Here is a 22822-nt window from a genome sequence, read left to right as displayed (position 1 = left end):
CATGCAAAGCTACTCTAGTAAAGTCCAAGATCGAAAATGAGCATAACAGGAAATGAAATAACAAGAGATCCAAAATAGAGAAGCTCCCGGCAGTACTAAACGTACTAATGACCACGACACCCTGAAATTGTAGACAGTAAATTCTCTGGCTACAGATCTAACTACTTTATTACTGGATGAAAAATTCACGCTTTTTAATGTGCTGTTAGTTTTTTTGTGTAAAATGTGATGTAAGAGAAACTTGATTGACATGCTTTGAGTTTAGGCTGTAGAAACCATTCTGTCACACACACACTGCACACAAACTAAACATTTTTATAGTGTTGCCTCGGGGCTTTGAGGCTTGGCAAACACTTCATAATTCAATCATCTTTCATCACACTTTGTGACTCAGTAGCAAGTGTCAGGACACAGATATAATCAAACTCGCAGGAACCGAAAGTCAGATTTAGAATGACTTTAATATAAAATGAATGAAAACATAGCAGTCGATAAAACAGTCGAGTCATGTCTTTGTTGACTTCGATTAACAAAAAAGTTGAAATACCGTCTTTGGAAACAACGTAAAGCTCAAATATATGAGGAATGTCATTCTTGTAGTAACCACTAATCACAGTCATGAGACCAAAGAATGTACACAATTTATTTATATTTAAGAATCTGAACTAAAGTCATTTTGTAAATAATATCTATTGATGAAACCAAAGAATGTTGGAAATGAAAAAGAGGAACAATGCACTGTGTAATTTGTAATGAAACTGTATGTCAATAAATTTCTATTCTGCAACTTTAAAATAATTTCTGTGAATTTTCTATTTTTTTTTTCTTAACAACCACGCACAAATAAACTTAAGCGGTCACATAACATGCCTAACCACAACCTCTATCCCTAAGCTTAACTTTAAATTCAGCCTTGACTTAAGTGATAAATGTTGAGTGAGTTTGTGCTCCTATGAACCTCATTCATCACTGACTCACTGTACACGCATCATATCAATAAACAATTCAGTTGGTAATATTACTGAGGAAATGCTTTTCTAATTCTCTGGATCTTTGACGAACAATGAGAAAGGGAAGACATGGCTGCAAAGAAAAAAAACAAAGACTTTTAGAGATTGTTGCAGTGAACGAAATGCACATTTGATAACATTAAGACAGGGTTCTTGGGCTCAGTCCACAGAGCTGCTACCGTATTTCATTACCACCACGAAAAGACTTGTTAAATGGTTTGGCATGCTCGTTCAGAACATGCTCATGTCAGTCCTTGATATGCCTAAGGACATCGGGCGACTGTGAGCAGGCATTTCGCAGGAATACTGTAATTTCTGTGCTTACATGCACAGGAATTACAGCATTCCTGCAGAGTGGGACTTCCCAACCCATTGTAATCTTTGACATCTTATTTTATCAGCAGATCGACCGTACAAATCAGCTCTTGTTTCTCCCCTGGGTGTAAAAAATCAATTAACTGTCTGACTGTTACCCTGCTGTGTCTGCCTGCAGCATTCAAGGAAAAACTCTACTGATGGTGTTGGCACTGCACTGTCATACTGACCTGGCCAGCTGCTTCAGAAATCCTGGTCTCACAGGTGTCCCCTGCTCCTGCAGTACTATCTCAGGCTGCTTTTATTTAAAAAAAGAGAAGAAAATATAGATAAATAACACACACCTGCTATAACTTGTTTTCACCACTTTTCCCATATGGTGATATAACCCCAAAAAGCATAAAAAACCCAAATACCCCCAAAACAAATCTAAAATGTTCAAGTATGTGAATTGACCAGGACAGAGCCACAAAAGGGCATAGGAAGAGATGCATTAACTAAGCCAGTATGAGGTTTTCAGTGGTCCATTCAACAGCCAACTTGTTATGTGCACTTTTTCAACTCTTGTTAACTCAAATATGTAACCAACCAATCACATTGCATCGCTCAATGGCTTTAGACGTGAAGACATGGTCCAGACAACCTGCTGAAGTTCAAGCTAAACATGTGGAACCTTAAAACAGATGGGTTATAGCAGCAGAAGACCCCACCAGGTACCACTCCTGTAAGCTAATAATGGGAAACTGAGGGTACAATTCATGAGGTCACCATAACTGGACAATTGAAGATTGGAAAAATGTTGTCTGGTCTGATGAGTCTGATTTCTGCAGCAAAATTCAACTTGGTCTGAATGTGGTGTAAAAACATAAAAGTATAGATCCCTCCAGCCTTATATGAATGGCTCAAGTTGGTGTTAGTGGTACACAATTGGTACTCTTTGGGTCTCGTAGTACTACTTTAGCATTATTTAAACGCCACAGCCTCTCTGAATTCTGTTGCTGACCACATCCATTGGTACACAACCACAGTGAGCCAATCGTCTGATGCCTACTCCCAGCATGATAACGCAACACGTCACAAAGCTCAAACCATCTCAACCTGGTTTCTTGAACATGACAATGAGTTCTTTGTACTCGTATGGCCTCCACAGTCACCAGATCAATCCAATAGAGTAGATTTGGGATCTGGCGGAACAGGAGACTTACATCACAGATGTTCAGCAAACAAATGTGTAGCAACTATGTGATGCTGTCATGTGAAAGACTCAGAGAAAAATCTCTGAGGAATCTTTCCAGCACCTTGTTGAATCTGTGTAATGAGAAATTAAGGTAGTTCTGAAGGCAAAAGCTGAGCCAAACTGATAGTAGCAAGGTTTACTGAACAGTAATAAGGTGACCAGCAAGTGCACATTTGGCTGTTTCGGTGAACAGAAACAGCCAAATGCGACCACAAAATTATTTCAGTAAGTGAAGTCCTGGGTTATTCAAAGGAGCTTGCAAAGAAAAGTGTCTGGACTTCTTTAAGTTGCTTGAAGACGTTTCACCTCTCATCCTAGAAGCTTCTTCAGTTCTAAGGTCAAATGGTGGAGAGTCCCAGATTTAAACCTAGTGGGAGTATCGTCCCCAAAGAGGGACAAAAGGACCCCCTGATGATCCTCTAATCCCCTGAGCCAAGGTGTGAAACTGGGTGTGGGTCCCAATCAGCCAGAGTTTCGGGTGAGCTCATTGTGAAACCTGGCCCCACCTTATCATGCGAATTCCTGAGGTCAGATGGCCCAGGATGGGACTGGGCGTTAAGGCGTCTGGGGAGGGAACTCAAAACTGGATTATAGATGGCAGACAGTTGGTGTGGTAAACCACTGCCTCTGTTCAAAGATGGTCGCTCACAGTGGACATAGATGGCTTCTTTCACTCCTCTTTCAAACCATCTGTCCTCTCTGTCCAAAATGTGAACATTGGCATCCAATTTTTGAACAGAGAGGAGTGAAAGAAGCCATCTATGTCCACTGTGAGCGACCATCTTTGAACAGAGGCGGTGGTTTACCACACCAACTGTCTGCCATCTATAATCCAGTTTTGAGATCCCTCCCAAGACGCCTTAACGCCCACTCACATCCTGGGCCATCTGACCTCAGGAATTCGCATGATAAGGTGGGGCCAGGTTTCACAATGAACACACCCGAAACCCTGGCTGATTGGGACCCACACCCAGTTTCACACCTTGGCTCAGGCGATTAGAGGATCATCAGGGGGTCCTTTTGTCCCTCTGCGAGGGGATACTCCCACTAGGTTTAAATCTGGGACTCCCCACCATTTGACCTTAGAACTGAAGAAGCTTCTCGGATGAGAGGTGAAACGTCTTCAAGCAACTTAAAGAAGTCCAGACGCTTTTCTTTGCAAGCTCCTTTGACTACGATGACCTGGATGACTGAGAACCTTCACAGACAAGTCCTGGGTTACTAAAACTACATGTAAAAAGCAAACTACGGCCTTAAAATAACCACAAATTTGCAGTCAACATTAGTTTAAATTGAAATTAATTTCATAAAAATGTTTGCCATCCTTCTCTTAAAGCTCGTATGTACATTAACATCATCAAGACCACAACGTTCGAACATAATTCTTTTTAAAGCTTGCAGACTTGTATCGACACTTCCTTCTCAGCGTTAAGACAATAATAACTCAAAGGGCTGACATAACAAGTTTAAATCATTTTTTCCACTTGAAACAAATGCTGAAGGGGAAAAAAAGGAACAGAAGCGAGAGGTGGAAAAAGACAGAGTGGACAAATGTAGAAACAGAGGATCAGGTTAGATGAAAGGGCATGAACGAGAAAGGAACGGAGAGAGGGGTAATTTTGGATTTTACTGCTAATTAAACGAAAGCACATCACCACTCTCTCACATGCACACAATTACAGAGTTCTGTGTCTGATGTAATGCTATTATTAACCTTAATGACACTAGTTATCCTACCTGTCTGCGCTAATGTTAGCCTCGGGCTGCAATAAAGACAAAGATGCTACAAGAGTGTGTGTGTCAGAGAGGAAATGAAAGGGTGTTACAAGACTGACATTAGAGTTTGAAGCGTTGGAATCGTAACTCTAAACAATGACTGATGCTTCAATTTTACACGGAAGAGTGTGAGAATCGATCAGAAGTTACGAGTAAAACGTCGAACTGGAAAGGATCACCTTGTCAACGTGTCCTGGATCTTCTTTGGTCTTTCCCTGAGAGTGCTCACTGACCAAGTCCAACTTGCTGTAATTTAGACACAGACAACTTTCAAGTATCTGAGGAACTTTATTATAAATACAAGAAGATCTGTCAGTCAGTTTTGGTTGCCTCGGCAATAATTGTCCTGATTTAAGTGTGTTGGTGTGATCGTTTAAGTGTGCGTTATGCTCGCTCGGCCACCACAGATCGATACCTTTGTCATCAAATGGAAAATGTTCGCCTTTGATTTTTTTATTTTAACAAGCAAATAGTGGCTCCACAGATTAAGGTGATACATTTGAGGATTCAAAATAGGATTTAAATCCAGCCCATCTATCAGCATTCAGTCCTTTGCGTATTTGCTTAGGATGTTGTTAAAAAGTCCAATTCCATGTCTACTTCAGTTTTTAGAAACAAGGCCTTACATAACCTTTAAATGCTTTTGCTATTATTCACAAACCGTAGTACGATCAGTGAATGCAAGTACCTGACCCAGTCCCTGAGGCAGAGGAACAAGCAATCAAAATTTCAACTGGCTTTACAGCTGCTTTGAGGTTCTTCTGATGAGCAGCTGTCTCACTACAGCAAACATCTCTGTCGTTGAGGCCTGGTCTTTTGAAATTTGTGTTCAGCTTCTTTCTGATTGGTGACGCATGCAAGGTGGCACAACAGTTGCAACAGTTACCTGCAGATCCCAGGATAAAATTTTGGGATTGTTGAAGGATTTTTTTTCTTGGGCATGACACCCAGCCTCGAACGAACTAGCAGTCTTTAAAATATGATAATATGACCAAATTACACACATAAAAAAAACCCAGCAGACTTTTTTTTGGGGGGGGGGGGGGGGGGGGGGGGGGGGATATTGACGATCACCATGTTGCTTAAAAAAATGAATGTATTCATATTAGTATATACATATCCAAGATAGTAGAGAGTGGTATTGCACTTTAATGCTGGCTTTCAAAAATTAAGGGACACACAGCAACTAGCTAACTTCTATCACCATAAGTCAGAACCCGGAATCACATCGTTGATGGCAGATCTTTGGTCATTTATTAGATCATCTAGTTTCTTTTACATTTCTACTAACTGTAACTAGTCTGCACAGTTCTTAAAAACTCTGACACTGTGACAGTAACAGCAAACTATCAGAGCTTTTGTCATTCTCTAAGTAGGTTCTACTATTTTCACAGAAAGCACCACCCAAGTCTGGCCAAATAAAGAACCTACTGTTAAAACATGTTAGTCCAAGAACTTTAATCTGCTAGGTCAATGACAAGAAATAAATAAAATACACACAAAAAAAGAGCAAAATAAGAACCAACTATTTGCCAAAAGCAAGTTTAAAAAGTTTTTTTTTTTGGTGCTTTTTAAAAGACACCACAGATCTCAGGCTCAATGTGAGAGATCTCCAGAGTCTGGGGCCACTTGTCACAGCTGGGGCAGCAGCCGTGGTGGAGTGAATGAGGACCCAAGTTGCAGACAGTGGTGGAGATGCGAGTGAGGTTTGTTTACAGTGCTCGATAACAAAAGACGAGGGCAGAACTAAACATGAACCTAAACTGGGGAAAACTAATAATAACAAAACCATAACTCACAAAGTCACAGCCGGGGAAAACGTAAGGAGGTACGCAGGGGATGAAGAGCTGGGAAGGAAGATCAGAGTGTGGCGTAGAGATGACCACAAGACGCAGAATGACACAGGTTACACAGACGAACCGACAAGGAGCACAGACTGACACCCACGATATGTACACACAAAAGGTAATCAGGTAATGGCACACAGGAGGGAAGCACAGCAGATGCTAATTCACAAGACGACAGGAAAACACAAGCTGACACAGTGATAACAGACCTTCAAAGTAAAACAGGAAATTCACAAAGACAAACTCAGGGACACGAACAGATCACAGGAGGGAGAACACTAAAGCACTAAACACAAGACCCAAACCCTAAGCCCTAATATAAAATAAGAATTAACACAAAACATAAGATGACACCAAAATGAAACACAAAATGCTGGGTCAACGACCGAGGACCATGACACCACTGTTGCAAAGGCTCTGCCTCCTTTAGTTCACAGCAGGCAGGCCCTGTTCACAACCACCTGCTAGGGATGTATGGATGTAAATGTCCACTTTAAGATGCTGGTGCTTGTCCATGCAGAGTTCTAAAAGTTAAAAACAGCATCTTAAAGTGGACCCTGAAATTGATGGGAGCCAGTACAACCGAGTTAGCGAGGGTCTCACATGGAAGTGTGTAGATTACAGTGGGAGAAATGTAGTGGAAGTACTTTGCCATGTGAGCAAATAACTACACAATGCCAGTTGTGTATGAAATTTGCGCATAAGCTTCATCATTAACTGCTTCCTTATACTGGATCAAGTGTCTGCTTATCAAAATAGTACATGTCAAAAAAAAGCCAACCTTCCATGAAATATCCTTGTACATCTTTAGATCTAACATAATCTGCCATCCACACTATATTAGGTCAGTGAGCAAGTACAAAGAAACTCTACAAGCGCCCTTAAGGGCACTAAACTATTCATTTTTTCTTGTGACTAAGGAAACTTTCTGGTTCAGAAAGCTTCCGATTGGCCAGAAATCTTAAAAACAGCAGTGCTTATATGATTTGTGTGCAAAAAACAAGAACTTCTAAATCCAGATACATAGAGGCTTGAAAATAACCATCATTTAGAGTCAAGGCCCAGAAAAGAGAAAAGTGAACCAATGGTGGCTTGTGTTAAAAATACAATTGAGAGCCTAACTATAACTGATCCTGCTTCACAGGAAAACAGTAGAGATGTAATTCATTTTTATCAGGAAGTCCTAAAAACTCCCTCCTTCAGTTAATCCAAAATGCTGCAGCAAGAGTCCTGACAGGGACTAGAAAGAGAGAGCAGATTTCTCCTGTTTTGGCTTCCCCTCATTGGCGTCCTGTTAAATCCAGAATTGAATTCAAAATCCTGCTCCTCACATACAAGGTCTTAAATAATCAGGCCCCATCTTATCTTAATGACCTTGTAGTACCATATCACCCTATTAGAGCACTTCGCTCTCGCTCTGCAGGCCTACTTGTTGTTCCTAGAGTATTTAAAAGTAGAATGGGAGGCAGAGCCTTCAGTTTTCAGGCCCCTCTTCTGTGGAACCAGCTTCCAGTTTGGATTCGGGAGACAGACACTATCTCTACTTTCAAGACTAGGCTTAAAAATCTCAGTGAAATTTTATTTCCTGTGAATTGGTTCTGAAGCTTGAGGCTGTGCCGTTTGCAGGGTGTGTGTGTGTTTCCTGAGTTTTAAAAAGGAGACACTTCTGTTTACATAAGTTAAACTAGATGGAACACGAGACCTTGTTTATGTGTGTGCACACATTTCAAATAATAATTTTCGCCCCACTGATCTGACTGTCAGAGTGATTGAGGTGGCGCCTCTTGCCTGTTTCATAACTGCAAGAACCACTGAAGCGTGCGTTTGTGTGTGTGAAACAAAGTGGTCGTCAAAATGAATGACTTAGTGATTTTATGAGCAAGGACGCTGATTTTGATCCCTAAACTGTGCGTGTATAATACTTGTATGAACAAGTGTCCTCTTATTGTTCGCATCGTCTTATAACAGCAACATAAATGGACTCCGAAGGAGAACACAAAAATATGCACTGGCTTCTTTCCGAGAAAGTTTACCTATGTCAGTCACCTCAGTGACTCAGTCACCTTATTTCACCTGAAATAGAGTAAATCTAAACGAGGGTTAAGGCCCCCACTGGGTGACCCTTTGTCGAGCTCTGCGTGTACACAGAGCCAATACAGAAGCTACAAGATGTGCATTGGTGCAGTCCTCCAGATAGCCAAAAGTATGTCAGCTATGAGCCGATCCTATATAATAATAATCATCATAACAATAATAATTATAACGATTAAATAAAAAAGGAATACACCAGAAGACTAAAATATGTTAATCAATAGAAAAAAAGTGAGAAAAAGGGCGATAAAAGATGTCATCACATAAAAAGCAAGTCCTTAAAGGAACTGACTCTACAAGCTTTATGTCCTCTTCTAAGGCCCCAATTGAAAAAGGATGATGACCTTCAGACTGAAAACTTGACTTTGGAAAGGCTCCATCCGTGGATCTAACGCTGTGACTGGCTCAGATGAAGCAGAGGGCAGGTCCGGGCGTGCTTTAGAAGTTATTATTATCTTAAAATCAATTATAAAATGTACAGGGAGCAAACGGATTAATCCATGAAGTCAGGATAAGAACAATGTTATTCTGCAGTTTGCATTGGTTTTAAATCTAGAGCTGGATCTAATTTAGAGGAAGCAGAACTGGACAGCTTTTTGTTGTTGTTGTTGTTGTGTTGGTCCGATTTAAATTGTCCAGTCAAATCTGTCCCCCTTTGGGTTCCAAAACAGCCCTGACCTGTCGAGGCACAGACTTCACCAGACCCGTGAAGGTGTGCTGTGGAATCTGACCATGCCACTTGCCCTAATGCTCTGTGGTCTAGTTCTGATCCTCACATGCCCATTGTTGGTACTTTCAGTAGTGGACAGGGGCCACCATGGACACCCTGACCAACACGCTCTCATCCCAACGTGGAACATACCGATGACTGTGACAAATTATCAGCATGTTTCTATTGGATTCAATTGACAACACAAAGCGTTTGATAAGGACACGGAAGGGTACCTTTCTCGTTACTATGTGACACCTAGGGGTGTGACACATCGTCGGTATGTTACACATTGAGATTAAAGCTCTGCCCTGACTGGTCTGTGGTTATGCAAACAAACTGTGATACTCTGTGTATTCTGACAACTGTCTATCAGAACCAATAATAACTTTTTCCCACAATCTGAGCTACAGTAGCCCGTCTGTTGGATCGTACCACACAGGCCAGCCTCCCCACGAACCTTGGCCATTCATGACCCTGTCTCTGTTTCACCACTGTTTCTTCTTTGGACCACTTTAATAGATACTGACCATTGCAGACGGAAACACCCTACAAGAGCAGCAGTTTTGGAGACGTTCTGACCCAGTAATCCAGCCATCACAGTTTGGTCCTTGTTAGACTCACTCAAATCGTTACGCTTTTTCATTTTTCCTGCTTCGAACATCAGCTTTGAAGATAAAACTCCATCTGCTATGTGCATCCGGGCTTCAGTGAGGCTCACCTTCTACGTCTATAGTTTGTTTACATGCTCAGTTGGCTCGCGCTCAAGTTTCTGCTGAAGAGCACCAATTTCTTCTTTTAACTCTCTTTTCAGTTTGCCTTTCAAAGTGCTTAGTTCGGTTTTTAGCTCTTGCGTAAGGTCTTTTATGTCTCTACCGATTGTAGCAAGCCAAACTCGGAGTGTCTCGTTGTGAACTTGGCGGTCCACTTCTTCTGTTGTGCCATCTTCGCTTTCCAAGACGATTCCAGGTTGTACCACAGCTTTGTATTGCTGCCGGTTCGTTTTTCTACTTCTTTGTTCATTCCCACCACCCATCATCTCACGTTTATTTGGCCTGTTAAAGTATGTGGTGGGTTTATTATGCCCAACTTAGGGGAGTAGCTAACTATGTGTCTGCTCTCTCGCCACCTTCAACTAGCTCACCATTTCACTTCAAACCAAGTGCAACTTCTGCTGTTTTCCATTAGCATAAAACTTGTCACAAGAGAACCAGGTGAGTGTTGAAGATATGCAATTTTTACATTTTCAAAGACAATTTTAAATGTTACAAATGGAGCAAATGCAGTTTGTGAGAGATGTATGTAGAGAGAGAACACTCACCCAGTCACTGCCACCCTGTTTTCGGCCTCCGTGTCATTGATTAAGTCCTTTAGTATGGCCTCCTCTAGTGGTGAATCTCTCTTTAACTGAGGCTCAGGAATGGAAGGGATGTGCTGCCTTACATCATTCTCCTACAGAAAGACGCTTCAATGACTTCCCAGCTCGACTGTACTGTTGTATTACCTGATTGCACTCTATTATATTATAAGGAAAACATCATACAACCTTTCATCTAGTCACTGATTTTAACTTTAAACTATGTGTTCAGAGCAGAACTTTTCGGCACTAACCACAGCAACATATATTTCTTTGTTTAATAGTTTGAATATAAAATGTAAACATTCTCTCGTGTACTCTTGTGAGTAACATAATAATCCACTCACCTCCACTGATTGAGACCCTGAAAGAACACAAATAAACTGACATGAGATATCATCATCCCTGAACACTATCCTTGATCATTGTTCTCATTTCCCAAGATTTTCTCTCTTTGATTCCTTCCCTTATTTCCTCGTGTCTTAAAGATGAGTTATAAAGAAGGCAGGTGTAAACCAACAGGGAAAGAATTTTTTTGTTTTGGAGCCATAATTTTAAATGAAAACAGTTAATATTAGGTATTGCACAATATAGCTGTGTTATGATGTATTGTTATATTTTATGGGCCATTTGACATATTTTATCTGTCAGATGAAGTGGAGTCATCCTTAAGAGATGGACAGAGGAGAAGCAACAAGGTGGCATAAAATAAAGAATAGAAAACTGCTAAACCTCTATAAAGTATTCGTCCATGCCTCTGCTTGCATCTTGTTTTTGATGACACAAAAAGATAAATAAGGGTGACGAATTAAATCTCTCTTCCCAGATTCTGTCCTTAAAACATAATTAAAAAAAAAAAAAAAGGTGAAAGTCAGTTTAGTTGAAGCTTCCTTTACTTTATAGTGTGTTATGTTAGTACGTCAGCTTTAAAGCTGCAAGATATCCAGCAGACGTGCAGCTGCCCTCACCGTTCTGCATGTTTTTCTCCAGGTAGAGGATAAGAGTGAAAGGGTAGATGCTCAGATTCATCTCATCATGTTTGCACACACTCTCCCACTGTTTCTTATCTGACAGCTACAGTTAACAAAATACACCAGGCAGGAGCTACCATTCACATTTTGACTTCTGTGATCCTTATTACATACCTATGGACTGTATTATATCAGTTTAGTAGCATAGGTAGAGAAATAATGGGTCAAATTGAGGGATGAAAGGCGCTTAAACGCAGAGATGATGCAGAGGTGAAGGATACAAGGAAAGATGATGTAATGGGTGGAGGAGAAGGGCTGAAGGTCATCCAGGTTGCCAAGAACGGTTCTAATAATTTCCTTAAAACAGAGAAGAAGAGGCACAAACATGAAAAGAGGATCTAAAAAAGAACAGTGTGTGAAAGAACACATGGGTGCTGAGAAGGATCCACAATTACCTCTAATTCCTGATTGAAGGCGACTTCTCCCATAACATCCTGTTGGCTGTTGAGACACACCCATTTGATGCTCACATAAAGTTTCTCTCTTAAAGAAGTTGTCAACTTATTACAAAAGCAGTAAGGTTAAATATAATATCTATCGTGTCACTAAAGGCTTTTTATCAACCTGGCCATCCTGCTTGGAATTCCCATACGAACTGTGCTATTTAAACCATTTCAGCATGAATAGTTTTCGATGACTGCAAGCTTCTTTGCAACCCACCTCCACCCCCTCTGTTACCACTGAGGTTCTGCTGCTGCTGCTGCTTTGATAGAGTATGGGTGGACACCAGAGCAGAGCCATACTGTACGACCAAATATGACACACTGTGGTGAGAATATTTTGATTAAAGTTGTCCTGACAGAAATAGAAACGGTTAAGTGCTGCAGGGCTTTAAATGTGTAAAAAAAACATGTATGTTGTATTTTAAATAACAGAAAATAGCTTTAAGGCAGAATCAAGGATCACTCAGACTTTTATTATGGGGCATTATCCTGGAATATAGACATACAGCTCCAGTGAGATATGTTTCTCTTTTGCTGATCAAAATAACTGCCAGGAATCATATATCGTGATATATAACAGAAACCCTTATAAAGAGTGGCATTAAAAGCACGGAAATCATCAAAGCTTGAAGCACAGCTGTTTCCCCAACTGATTTGGGGATTGAAAACATTTTACAGTGCTTTAAAGAACTTAGACTATCAAAGGAAAAGGGATGTCCCACGTGGCAAGAAGAAAAAAGGTAGGTGCAACCTGAATCCTTACTTTCTCTGCAGCGCGTGTACTGATTTGAAGCTGTGCTGCAGGTTTGCTCTGCTTTGAAGACATACACGTGGAAGTGGAATCGTCTCAGGCTTAGACACAGTTAAAGTATTTCATAGCTGAAAATGCTAGTAAAGCTCATTCTGGTTTGGAGAAAGACTACTAAGAAACGAGCAAACAAGAAAGTCTTCACTAGCACACAATTAGGATTCGACTGTTACCATGTTTATTTCTGCTTTTTTATGTGGGGATGTGACGTTGGTTCATTCTCTATACTGAAGAGAGGCAAAACGCACTAATCACAAAAAATCACAGGAACACTTTGAAAACACATCAGATCTCAAACAAAGCCTTGTTTAGTAGAAGACTAAAGAGACGGTCGGTTTAAAGGCGCTTAGCATTACAGTTGTCTCTCACTGTGACTACGATGCTTGATAACTATACTGATATTGACTGAGTCGTGTATTAGGAATGAAAGCATGCAGAATTTCCTGAAAATGAAAATTATCAACCTAGAGAGTAACTGAACTCGAAAAACTCTGAAAATGGGCCGAAATTTCATTGGAGCAACTCAAAATGGTACCCAGTAATTTGCATGGCCCCTACGTGCTTGTATGCAAGCCCGAGAATGTCGGGGCATCCTGGAGGAGTCTCGCTACCTGTGAAACTTTTGTAGAGTCCAGGTATCAACTCATGCTATCAGCAGTGACAGTGATACTAGCCAGATGCAAAACTAGTTAAAAAAAATAGTGACAAACGATCAGGAGGGGAAAAATGTCAGTGACGTCCACCCTCTAACACCGTTGCTGTGTTGGGGGTTGTCTTATTGTCGCCCAGTTGTTGTGAACCTTTAGTTAATTCCATTAACACTGCAGCAGCTGAAACTAATTAACAACCCCATCTGCTGTTTAACTGACCACATCAATATTGCTGAAGTTTAGCTAATATTAAGCTATACTCTGATTAAAAAGCCTTCCTTTCATTTTTCTGAGCTGTACACATATAAACTAGAGCCTGAGTACGAAACACTGTGTATAACACTGCCTTGCCTGTAGCTGGAGCCTCCTCTGATCGTGAACTTGTAGATGAAACTCCCTGCTTTAAAGAATCGAGTTTCTGGGAGAGGAAATGAGAAGGCCTGCAACGGCATAGTCGACCTAAATGAGCTTAGGAAATAAAATGAGAAAATTAGCCAATTCATGTATTCATTGTTATAGTGAGGATTCAATAGGAAATACAGCAGGGAGAAAATGTTCAGATAGCTATACAGGGCAGATTTCACATGCAGTACTGTCCTTACATATGTTAGAAAAACAAAATTTCTTTCTCGCTTTAGTTTTTTTTTAATTACCGTATTGTCTAATGCTTAAAATTGCGACCTCGAATTCGCTACCTCGTTCACTGGGTTATCTCCGACCTCAAGCAGACCGTGAACAGTTAAATCTGTATCCGTCAATCAAACGTCTGATTCGTCTCGAGATTTGCTGAGCAGGATATATTCCCGCCTTCCGGCCGCTCGGGCTGCTGTGATTCGTTGGATCCCTCACGTCTTCTTCCAATCCACAGTGTCAGAGCAGGTGTCACTATGGTGACGGCGAAAACCGACCCAACTGTCACGTGACTGTCAGCTGACCACATATGGTAGCTAGTAGTAGGAAACTGTGCTCATGCTGGAAGTTACCTTTGCTTTATAACTTCTTAGTAATTTCTTTGAGAGGACACTGCCAGTGTATGCACCGCCTTTCCTAAAGAAGTCACTTGAGGTGAAAAAAAAGGTGGGGTGGAAATATTTTTCACGTAAAATTGTTTATATATTAGAGTATACCGTCCCCTTCCTGCATTGTAATGTCCACGTGTCTGCCTACAGAAATTATTAAAAGTGCTCTTCAAGTGTCATAGTCTTCATACACTGTGACCAGCTAAATTAGTGATGTTAGTTTACATCTTCGTGTTGCTTGCCTTTCTTATTTTGCGTTAGAGAAGCACCAAAAAGTCTCTAGTGGAACAAGATAAAATCTGTATTGTTACCAAGTTTAAGGAAGTGCTTTCAAGCAATTTTCCAGTGATGTAACACACAAAATGGGGCAAAGGGCAGCAGAAAACCAGCTAAACTCACTTTCTCTATCCGTCTTTGATAGAGCTTGGCAAACCAGTTATTCCTAACAGGGTGCAAAGTAAAGAAGGGCCTTGCAGTCCAGGATGTCGTCCACCACCACCTCCTCTGTTACCCTGAATACTGGGGTTCAAATGCCCCTCCTGGGGTTGGGGACTTACAAGTTGCACGGCTCTGAAGAAGTGTATCGCGCCGTGGATGCCGCCCTGGCTGCGGGTTACCGGGCCTTTGATAGTGCAGCCGTCTACCGGAATGAAGCCGACATGGGCCGATCCCTGAGGGAGCTCCTGCACAAGCATGGCTTGACCAGACAGGATGTGTTCATAACCAGGTGATGCACAGGCTTCTAAAGCATAAGTTGACACATGATTTCTAAGAGAACACATTGGGGCTTCTAAAGCTGACTTGAGGTGTTGCGCTGCTCATTCAGATCCCTGTTTCTCTTCCTGTGTTTCAGTAAGCTGGGCCCTAAGGATCAGGGTGAGCGGGCTATGGAAGGTGCCCTTCACAGCCTGTCTCAGCTGGACTTGGGTTACATTGACCTCTATTTGATTCACTGGCCTGGCACGCAGGGTCTAGCAGTGGCTGATCAGAGCAACCCAGGTAGACTCCACTTTTTTTTTTTTTCAGGTGTTTCGAGTGATCTATATTTCATTGCTGCACTAACTGCACAAAACCCATTCAAGCTGTCTTCTCTCATTCCTCCACTGCAACATAGCAGGCATTGAGTAACGGCAGAGATGAGGTCCTAATAAATATTTGATCCCAGGAAACCGAGCTCAGAGTTGGGCCACGCTGGAGGAGCTGCATGGCCAGGGGAAGCTGAAGGCCATTGGAGTGTCCAACTATACAGTGGCTCACATGAGAGAACTAATGCAGAGCTGCAAAGTCCCCCCTGCAGTTCTACAGGTACAGTGCAGGAGTTTGAATGGAGGACAGTGAAAGACATTAGCAGCTGTTTGAAATCTCACGTTTTTTTTTGTGTTCTTCAGGTAGAGTTTCACCCACGTCTGTGCCAAGCAGAGCTGAAGAGTGTTTGTGAGGAGTATGGAGTCTGTTTCCAAGCATATTCCTCCTTAGGCCAAGGAGATCTGGTTACTGACCCTGTGGTCCTGGAGGTGGCAAAGCAGTACCAACGCACCCCTGCACAAGTGAGCCCACTCGCTCTGCTATCTTGGGTATACCTTTGTTTTTATTGCAAACATTTTAAGGTTCTTCTGTCCCTCTCCTCAGGTGCTGCTGCGGTGGGCGGTGCAGCAGGGTGTCGCTGTGCTCCCAAAGTCATCAAACGCAGACCGAATACAGGAGAACGCCAGACTTTTTGACTTTACACTGAGTGACGCAGACATGGACAGACTGTCAGCTTTGGACTGTGGACAGAAGTACTGCTGGGATCCGTCAGGGGTCGCCTGAAACACCAGCTTGTGTCCTCCATGATGCCTTTTTGTCTTCAGTTTTACAGTGGTAGTTGTTTTTTTGTTTTTTGTTTTTTGGGGGGGGGGGGGGGGGGGTTGGGTTGTTTTTTTTAAAGCTGTTACAAGTTTTGTGTCGACACTTTGTTAATTTCAAGACAAAAATACATCATATTGTGGTATGAACTCTAAATCTATGGAACGTCACCCATCACATGACTTTATTGTCAACCATAAGCCATGTCTTAGTGAGAACCTTTCCCTTTGTTATTGGATAACGAAAACTTTTACATATCTGTCAGTTTAACTGTTGCTCCTTATTCTTCATAATCTCTTGCCTTTCCTTTGCCTAATATCTTTGACTAACCAGAAATCTCCATTGAACATAACTCAAAGGTCTTCTAAACCTGTGTAAAGACAATTAAAAGAACAAAATACCTTTTAAAAGCTCTCTTAAAATTATTTATTTAGACCAGAGTTTTCACAGTTGTAGAGAAAATACATTTACAAGTCATTAAAACTGAAAAAGAAACCAAAATAAGAAAAAAAAAGTAATATTAAATTTTTATTTTCTCCACACACACATCTCCAGATTCAAGTAATACTAAGGATGGTTGCAAAAAATCCAGGTGCCCAGGCAGGTTTGGGGTGTGTTCACTGTCACGGATGTTTAAAGTCAAAAAGAGTTGCCAAACTCCACATCAGCCATTTTATAGTGTACGCGTGTGTCACTTAAAAATCTCATGACAGTAAATGCACCGGGACATTTTTGTGCTTTCTGTTTTTCCTCTGAGTGTAACTTGTGAAAGCGAGCAGTGAAGTTTAAGGCTGTAATTGGGTAAACAGACGAGGCTGGCTATGCGCCGTCACAGGTCACAGCATGTTCAAGGCAGTTCTTTGCAACATTAAATTCATTTAAATTCCATCTGATCTTTATTTTCAGCAGAGTAAAGCTTTATAATCTGACCCAGAGTTCTCAAAACTGTGTGTGCACTCCCTGCAATTGGATAACATGGGTCTAACGTGTTAAAATGCAAAATGCTATTTCTTGCTTAAACACTCGTGTCTCTAGAAATCTGATATCAGAAAACTCCTCATCCCTTTTTTATAATGGGAAGTAGTTTAAATTTGACAAATGACCAGTCAAGACACATGTGACCAAAAGGATGGTAGAACAGGATGAGTGTCAGGTAAAGTTGCCACCGTTTGATTGTCTGGAATTCTCTGATTAAAAACCAAGCTATATATATTTATATACGCATATATATATTTTTGAATTTGAAAACCATATAAATGCCTGCACACCCGAGCACTTCACAACTCAACGCTACAAGTCGAGAGGAAGGAAGAATAAGACAACTTGAACAAACCCACTATCATTTTCAGCAATCACGTATTTATAAACAAGCCACAAGTAGCCCACTCATGTTTACCGAGCTGCACAGAAATGCTGATCTTTGCCCTTAGTTAGAATTTCCATAAAGCATATATATTATGCGCCTTACGTGCCTAAAAAACACCAGCAAAGCTGGCATCAGATCAGCACTTCTAAAGCTAAGGCATGAGAGTTTATGAGCCCATTTTAATCACATCCCCTTACAGGTCAAAGTGATCAACTCACATTTAAACTGATTAAAAACAAAATAAACAACAAAAAACATCAGGATGTGATTTCTCCTGAAAATCCTTCAAGCAAAAAGCAAGTGGAAATCCCTCATTTTTAATGTGACTGGACTCTGTATTCACCCATGCACCGAGAGCTCAGCACGCAACATTTATCACAACAGCCATGGATTGTACACTGCCTATTGCTGGGTTAGCCGAGCTTAACAGCACGGTAACCTCGTTAATAAAATCTGGCTAAACCATCTTACTCACCCCCTCCCCACCCTTTACCATTTCATAAAATGTTAAAATATTTACACATAAAAATTTCAATTGTTTGTTTATGCTCGTCCAAGGCTTTAAAAACATATTCATATTGGATTGTGCCTTACTGTTTAACGCCCTCAGCTATTATCCCTGAAGTTTTACAAAAAAAGATATTACTTCTGCATCAGAGATTGTCCTTGTAAAAGATTTTTCCTTTTTTTTTTTGGGATAAATTTGTGATATAAAGCAGATGATAGTTGAGTACAGTTGTTTAAGAAGAGGCCTAAACCGAATCCCAAAAAGAAAGAAAGAAAAAAGTACTGTCTCCTGTTGCTGGCAGATCGTTTTGGCACAATATGAGCGTGCAAGTCAAACACGAACAGCTTCTGGAGATTTCCTCATGAAAATGAGGAAAGCAGGAAGGAAAAAAAAAAATCTAACAGCATTCAATTTGGCCTTCAGTAGTCAGGTGTTATTCCTCTCTCCATACACAGCACACCGTGCAATGTCAATGTGAGAGACAACTGTAATGCTAAGCGTCTTTAAACCGAGCGTCTCTTCTACGACTAAACAAGGCTTTGTTTGTGTGTTTAGAAGAGATTATAGCCCCTCTCTCGGCCCATCTTTTCATCCGTTTTGCAGGATTCCGGCAGCAGTTCCTCCTCATCACTGCCTTTCAATTCCACAGTGGACTTCCCAATAACATTGTTTACACCACACTCAACACGAGTACAAAAGTTCTATTTAAAGGTAGTTAACAATGACATAAAATGGCATGACTATGATGGGATTCACTGAACATGTACTTTTTTGCTTTTTACTGCACGTCCCACTCTTTTTGATCGAGCCAAATCCTCTTCAGTCTTGTTCTGATCTTAAATATTGTCTCTCGGCTACAGTTTCCCCAATCCGCTCCTCCGGACCTTGTATCCTTGTCCTCTCAGTGCTTACTCAGTGCGTTGGTTGTGGTTTTCAAGATGGTTGTTCTCTCCTTCAGTCTCTTGGTGACTAAAGAGATAGCTCCACCAGGTTTTAGAGTGGTGCAGCTTCTTGACCTTCATCTCCTGCACAGTGAAAGAGGAACAATGTCAAGTTAGCAACCTATCATCACCATCTTTTTTCCCCCAAAAAACTAATTTAAGCCTTGACTCACTCCCATTCTTACCCCTTTATCTAGTAAGCTGTCAAACTCGTCACTCATTCGTCGAAGCTGCCTGCCGTACTTCTTGGCAGCCCACAGAGCAGGGGGAGCTGACTTTGACCTTCGCCTGAATGGGTCTCCCTCTGTGGGAGTACAGACCTCATCCTCCCCTCTAGCCATGAGCTCCTCATCCCTGGCAATTGAGGAAGTGTGGGACTCTGAGTTCACCCTGAGCCTTCCAGCAGCTAAATGGAAAAAGGAAAAGTGAGATGGGTTCAGAGTGTTTTAATGTAAGGCAGATAGAAAGGAGGAAATAAAGAGTAATGTAGGAATAGAGGAATTTAAATCATTAGTTGTCTCTGCGACCAGCGACTGTTATTGTACACTGTTATTTTGGCTCTTTTCAGCTGCACGGTAAAAAAAAAGAGCCAAAACATCCTCCTATAGTGCTTTGAATGAAGCAATTCAAAATGCAAAACAGGTTAGCTTACAACGCAACCTCATTTTAATGTCCCACCCCAGAATGCATCTCAAGAAAAATAAGGAGAAAGGATATATTCTAAACTTCTCTACAGATACAGCCAAGAAATGGCTAAATAAAGGGGTGGGGGGGATCTCATCTAGAGCAGGCTGTGGTAACGTATGCTGCAATATATGTTTTGCCATCAGAACTTCTGCTCAGTTAATCCACAACATACAACAAGGTGCAACATCCAGGGCTGAACAGTAAAGCCAGTGCACAAGTCCCAACAGCTTGCCCTCTTAAAGTACAGTTAAAAAAAATAAATACTGCAGCTATAAACATGTTTACAACCATATACAAAAAAAAAACAGTGTTTTAATCTGTTCGCATAATTGCACCCCTCATGCCAAGTGCGTGCCACTGGTTGGGTTGTACTAAAAGACACAAACAAACCAATCAGCTTTTCAGCAAGTGTGTTTTAAGTCTATTTTTTGTTTGCTTACCAAAATTAATATCATACTGTAATAAGGACATCCCTTGCTTCCCCCCCAGTTCTACCTCGTGATTCAAACTGTACATAACAGAAAGAGGAAGCCACAGCGATGTCACCCTCTGGTTTGTGGGAGATCGCCTGAAAGCCTCAAGCATTGTGGCCTTGGCTGTTGTTTTGGAAACCGGGTGCAAAGTGACCACATCTGAACGCGTGAGCTGGGGAGTTATCACTAATCCACAAATCTAATTATGCACAATTTTAAGTGTTGATATGGTCCAAAGGGGTTGGCTATTCCACCGTATATCAGACAATTTATTTTGTGTTCCTACCTGTCGTTTTGGTTACAGGAAGGGAAAGCGTCTGGGGCTTGCTTTCTTGAGCTTGTCCTGCTGACTGTTGGTTTTCTCCTTCCCCTACCTCCTCTGATGCCTCTGAATCACTGTCTGAAATTTTGAAGTTTGCAGCCATCCTGACATCTGGAGAGATAGGGTGGTGTTGGAAATATGAACGACAAAAACGGTTAAAGAAATGACAGTGTGTCCTTAAGTGCATGCACATAACAGATCAATATTGTTATGACCGCAGCAGGTTAATACTGGCGTTGCTCTGCCTTTGACCTTTCAAGCAGATATAGAAAAAAACCCCACAATGATAAATTGATTATTTTTTTAAATTTACATCTTATTCTAACAGAAGACTGCACTGCAAAAAGTTGCTATATTGCAAGTGTGCAATTTTATTGTCATATAACACATTACCCAATTATGTGTAAATATACCTAAGACTCGTAAAATGGGATAATTCATTGTATCGGTGGAACAGCCACAGAGCACACCCAGCGGGCTATATCTTTCTTTTTAATGCCTCTGATACTGGCCGGTCCAAAGGTATTTCACTTTAACTACCCACAAGATACCAGACTTGTTTTGACAACACGGGCCTGTATTTGGTGTTATTAATAAGGATTTGATACTTGACTGTTGCTAAATTAACCAATACACCTTCTTCTTCGGTAAACACACTCTCTCGCTTGTTTTGTTGTTGACTGAAGAGGACAAAAGAAAGTTCCTTAAGGGCGGAAGCTGCTCCGGCCAACCTTAGCTAGCAGCGTTTGTAAGGAAATGACTCCACAAAAAACGACTCCTTACCCGAATCTTTATCGTGTGAGCCTCAAAAGTGCGAGTGTGTCTTTAGTTTGCTTCATACGGTCGCAGCTGTTGTTGTCCGCCTCTTGTCTTTTTACTCTACTGCACACTTTAGCTCCGCGCTCACCCAATCGCCGCGCGTCACTGCACCGCAGCGGCGCGCTGACGTCACTGTTGCGAGCTAGGACTGGGCTGTGCCTTTGTTTGTCTCACCGGCTTACCGTAATATGCAGCGTAGATGCGCAGTACCAATTAACTCCAAGAGCCGCCGCATTTTTTTTAACTGCTGGATTTCTAGTAAAATTGCATAATAAAACTTTATATTTAAGAGTCCCGCTTTTACAATCCCACACAATAAATAATACCGAGGTTGCATAAAAAATGCTCTTAAATTAAAAGTACTGCAATTTTACAGTTAGTCTTTATTTGTTTTTTGTTTTGTTTTTTTATTTAGTTTAATAGGAAAAAATATGCTGCACTCACAAAATATACATTTATTAGTGTGTCATTACATCTCCTAACAAACTAATGCCTTCTTATGAACTTAGAATTATGCCAATGAAAATACTTTTTTTTTCATTCAAACCTTTATTTAAACAACAGTACAATACAAAATAGAATTAAACAGTACCACATTAATGGTGTTGTACTTACAAAAAAAAAAAGATTGCATAACATAGACAAACAAATAAATGAACAATATTCAGAACCTACGATATAAACACGCGAGGGGGAAAAGTAACTGATCAAACCAAAGAATAAAGTGATTGAAAGATCTTTATTTTTTCACAAACACCCATAGTTTTTATAGCTTTTGGGTTAGTGGAGTTGTACAAGTTCAAAGGAGAATACATAAAAAGAGGGATGTCTTCCTAAACATTTGGACTTGTGAATATGAAATGTAGCCATTAAAATTAACAAGTTAGTCATATATCTGTTATCAATGTTGAATTGTCTTTGGTTTTTGTGTAGACCAAATAAAACATATTTCCAAAACAGTACCAATCCTTTAAATACATTTTCTGAGATAAAAACATAAGCTCTGCCAAAAATCTTGCACAAGGTTACAAAACCAAAAAAGATGCATAGTAGAGTCCTTGGAAGTTTTACAAAAGCTACAGCTTGTATCAATGTCTAATTTGAAATTGCTTTGAAGATAATCTTTAGATGGATAAATTCTGTGTATTAATTTATAAGAAATATCTTTAATTTTGTTGGTAATTAAAAACTGATTAGGGAGTCTCCAAACTTCCCAATATTGTTGTCAGTAATTATCATCAGCAGATTAAACATGTGACCCTCCCATCTCCAGACAGCTGGCTAAATGACAACAGCAACTGGATATAAGCTAATATGCCAGCTAATGTTAGTTTTGAGTGTCCTAAAAAGAAAAAAGACCCTTTTCCTATGATAAAAAGTTTTCTTACATTCTTATGTCTCATGAGAGTTTATTAGCTAAATGTCTGAGTCTTACAATGTTAGATCCGCTTAAAAGAAAGTTTCACTAATGCCAGCGAGCATCAGCTAAAAGCGTAAAAGCAGACAGAAAGGTTCAGGATATCCTCAATAACTCACCTCAGCATCACTGTCACTGGACAGAAGTGAGT

The 22822-nt window shown here is 40.8% G+C and overlaps 3 protein-coding genes across 5 annotated transcripts; 1 reads left to right on the top strand and 2 right to left on the bottom strand.

Moving 5' to 3' along the window:
* Nucleotides 1–442: 442 nt before the first annotated feature.
* majin (membrane anchored junction protein) lies at nt 443–14173 on the bottom strand. Of its 3 annotated transcripts, none has more exons than XM_085451529.1 (10): nt 13928–14173; nt 13626–13742; nt 11769–11814; nt 11595–11670; nt 11311–11409; nt 10690–10706; nt 10307–10437; nt 4518–4584; nt 1556–1623; nt 443–1083 (listed from the first exon to the last, which is right to left on the bottom strand). In XM_085451529.1, exons 2-10 carry the CDS (start codon nt 13724–13726, stop codon nt 1038–1040), a joined length of 651 nt encoding a protein of 216 aa, XP_085307655.1. In that variant the 5' UTR covers nt 13727–13742; nt 13928–14173; the 3' UTR covers nt 443–1037. The 3 variants fall into 3 exon arrangements, with proteins under 3 accessions (XP_085307655.1, XP_085307654.1, XP_085307656.1); XM_085451528.1 differs by having other exon boundaries at nt 13970–14173; XM_085451530.1 differs by having other exon boundaries at nt 1556–1620; nt 13970–14173.
* A 3-nt stretch (nt 14174–14176) lies between these two features.
* Nucleotides 14177–16168, top strand: LOC146715104 (uncharacterized). Its single transcript, XM_085451527.1, has 6 exons — nt 14177–14351; nt 14715–15020; nt 15147–15292; nt 15459–15598; nt 15682–15840; nt 15923–16168. The coding sequence occupies exons 2-6, from the start codon at nt 14776–14778 to the stop codon at nt 16100–16102; spliced, it is 870 nt and encodes a 289-aa protein (XP_085307653.1). The 5' UTR covers nt 14177–14351; nt 14715–14775; the 3' UTR covers nt 16103–16168.
* A 381-nt stretch (nt 16169–16549) lies between these two features.
* Nucleotides 16550–21377, bottom strand: badb (BCL2 associated agonist of cell death b). Its single transcript, XM_085451526.1, has 4 exons — nt 21219–21377; nt 20400–20546; nt 19139–19359; nt 16550–19037 (listed from the first exon to the last, which is right to left on the bottom strand). The coding sequence occupies exons 2-4, from the start codon at nt 20536–20538 to the stop codon at nt 18921–18923; spliced, it is 477 nt and encodes a 158-aa protein (XP_085307652.1). The 5' UTR covers nt 20539–20546; nt 21219–21377; the 3' UTR covers nt 16550–18920.
* Nucleotides 21378–22822: the final 1445 nt, after the last annotated feature.

Source organism: Copadichromis virginalis, linkage group LG3, assembly GCF_057382275.1.
Source record: "Copadichromis virginalis isolate Kocher_CV1m ecotype Utaka linkage group LG3, C_Virginalis_male_GT1.1, whole genome shotgun sequence".
Classification (NCBI taxonomy): domain Eukaryota; kingdom Metazoa; phylum Chordata; class Actinopteri; order Cichliformes; family Cichlidae; genus Copadichromis; species Copadichromis virginalis.
The sequence above is the reverse complement of the archived record's forward strand: the minus strand, read 5'-3'. Positions and strand labels throughout refer to the sequence as shown.

Bases quoted from the DNA above. Each gene is read 5' to 3' on its own strand.
- majin (XM_085451529.1), bottom strand. From the start codon at position 13,726: ATGCCGTTGCAGGCCTTCTCATTTCCTCTCCCAGAAACTCGATTCTTT. The intron at 11,815-13,625 runs GCAAGGCAGTGT...GTGTCTCAACAG, and splicing joins AGAGGAGGCTCCAGCTACAG to CCAACAGGATGTTATGGGAG. The intron at 1,084-1,555 runs GTCAGTATGACA...TTTTCTTTGCAG, and splicing joins TTTCTGAAGCAGCTGGCCAG to CCATGTCTTCCCTTTCTCAT.
- LOC146715104 (XM_085451527.1), top strand. From the start codon at position 14,776: ATGTCGTCCACCACCACCTCCTCTGTTACCCTGAATACTGGGGTTCAA. The intron at 15,021-15,146 runs GTGATGCACAGG...CCTGTGTTTCAG, and splicing joins CAGGATGTGTTCATAACCAG to TAAGCTGGGCCCTAAGGATC. The intron at 15,841-15,922 runs GTGAGCCCACTC...CCCTCTCCTCAG, and splicing joins ACCAACGCACCCCTGCACAA to GTGCTGCTGCGGTGGGCGGT.
- badb (XM_085451526.1), bottom strand. From the start codon at position 20,538: ATGGCTGCAAACTTCAAAATTTCAGACAGTGATTCAGAGGCATCAGAG. The intron at 19,360-20,399 runs GTAGGAACACAA...TTTTCCATTTAG, and splicing joins TCCTGTAACCAAAACGACAG to CTGCTGGAAGGCTCAGGGTG. The intron at 19,038-19,138 runs GTAAGAATGGGA...TTCACTGTGCAG, and splicing joins ACAGCTTACTAGATAAAGGG to GAGATGAAGGTCAAGAAGCT.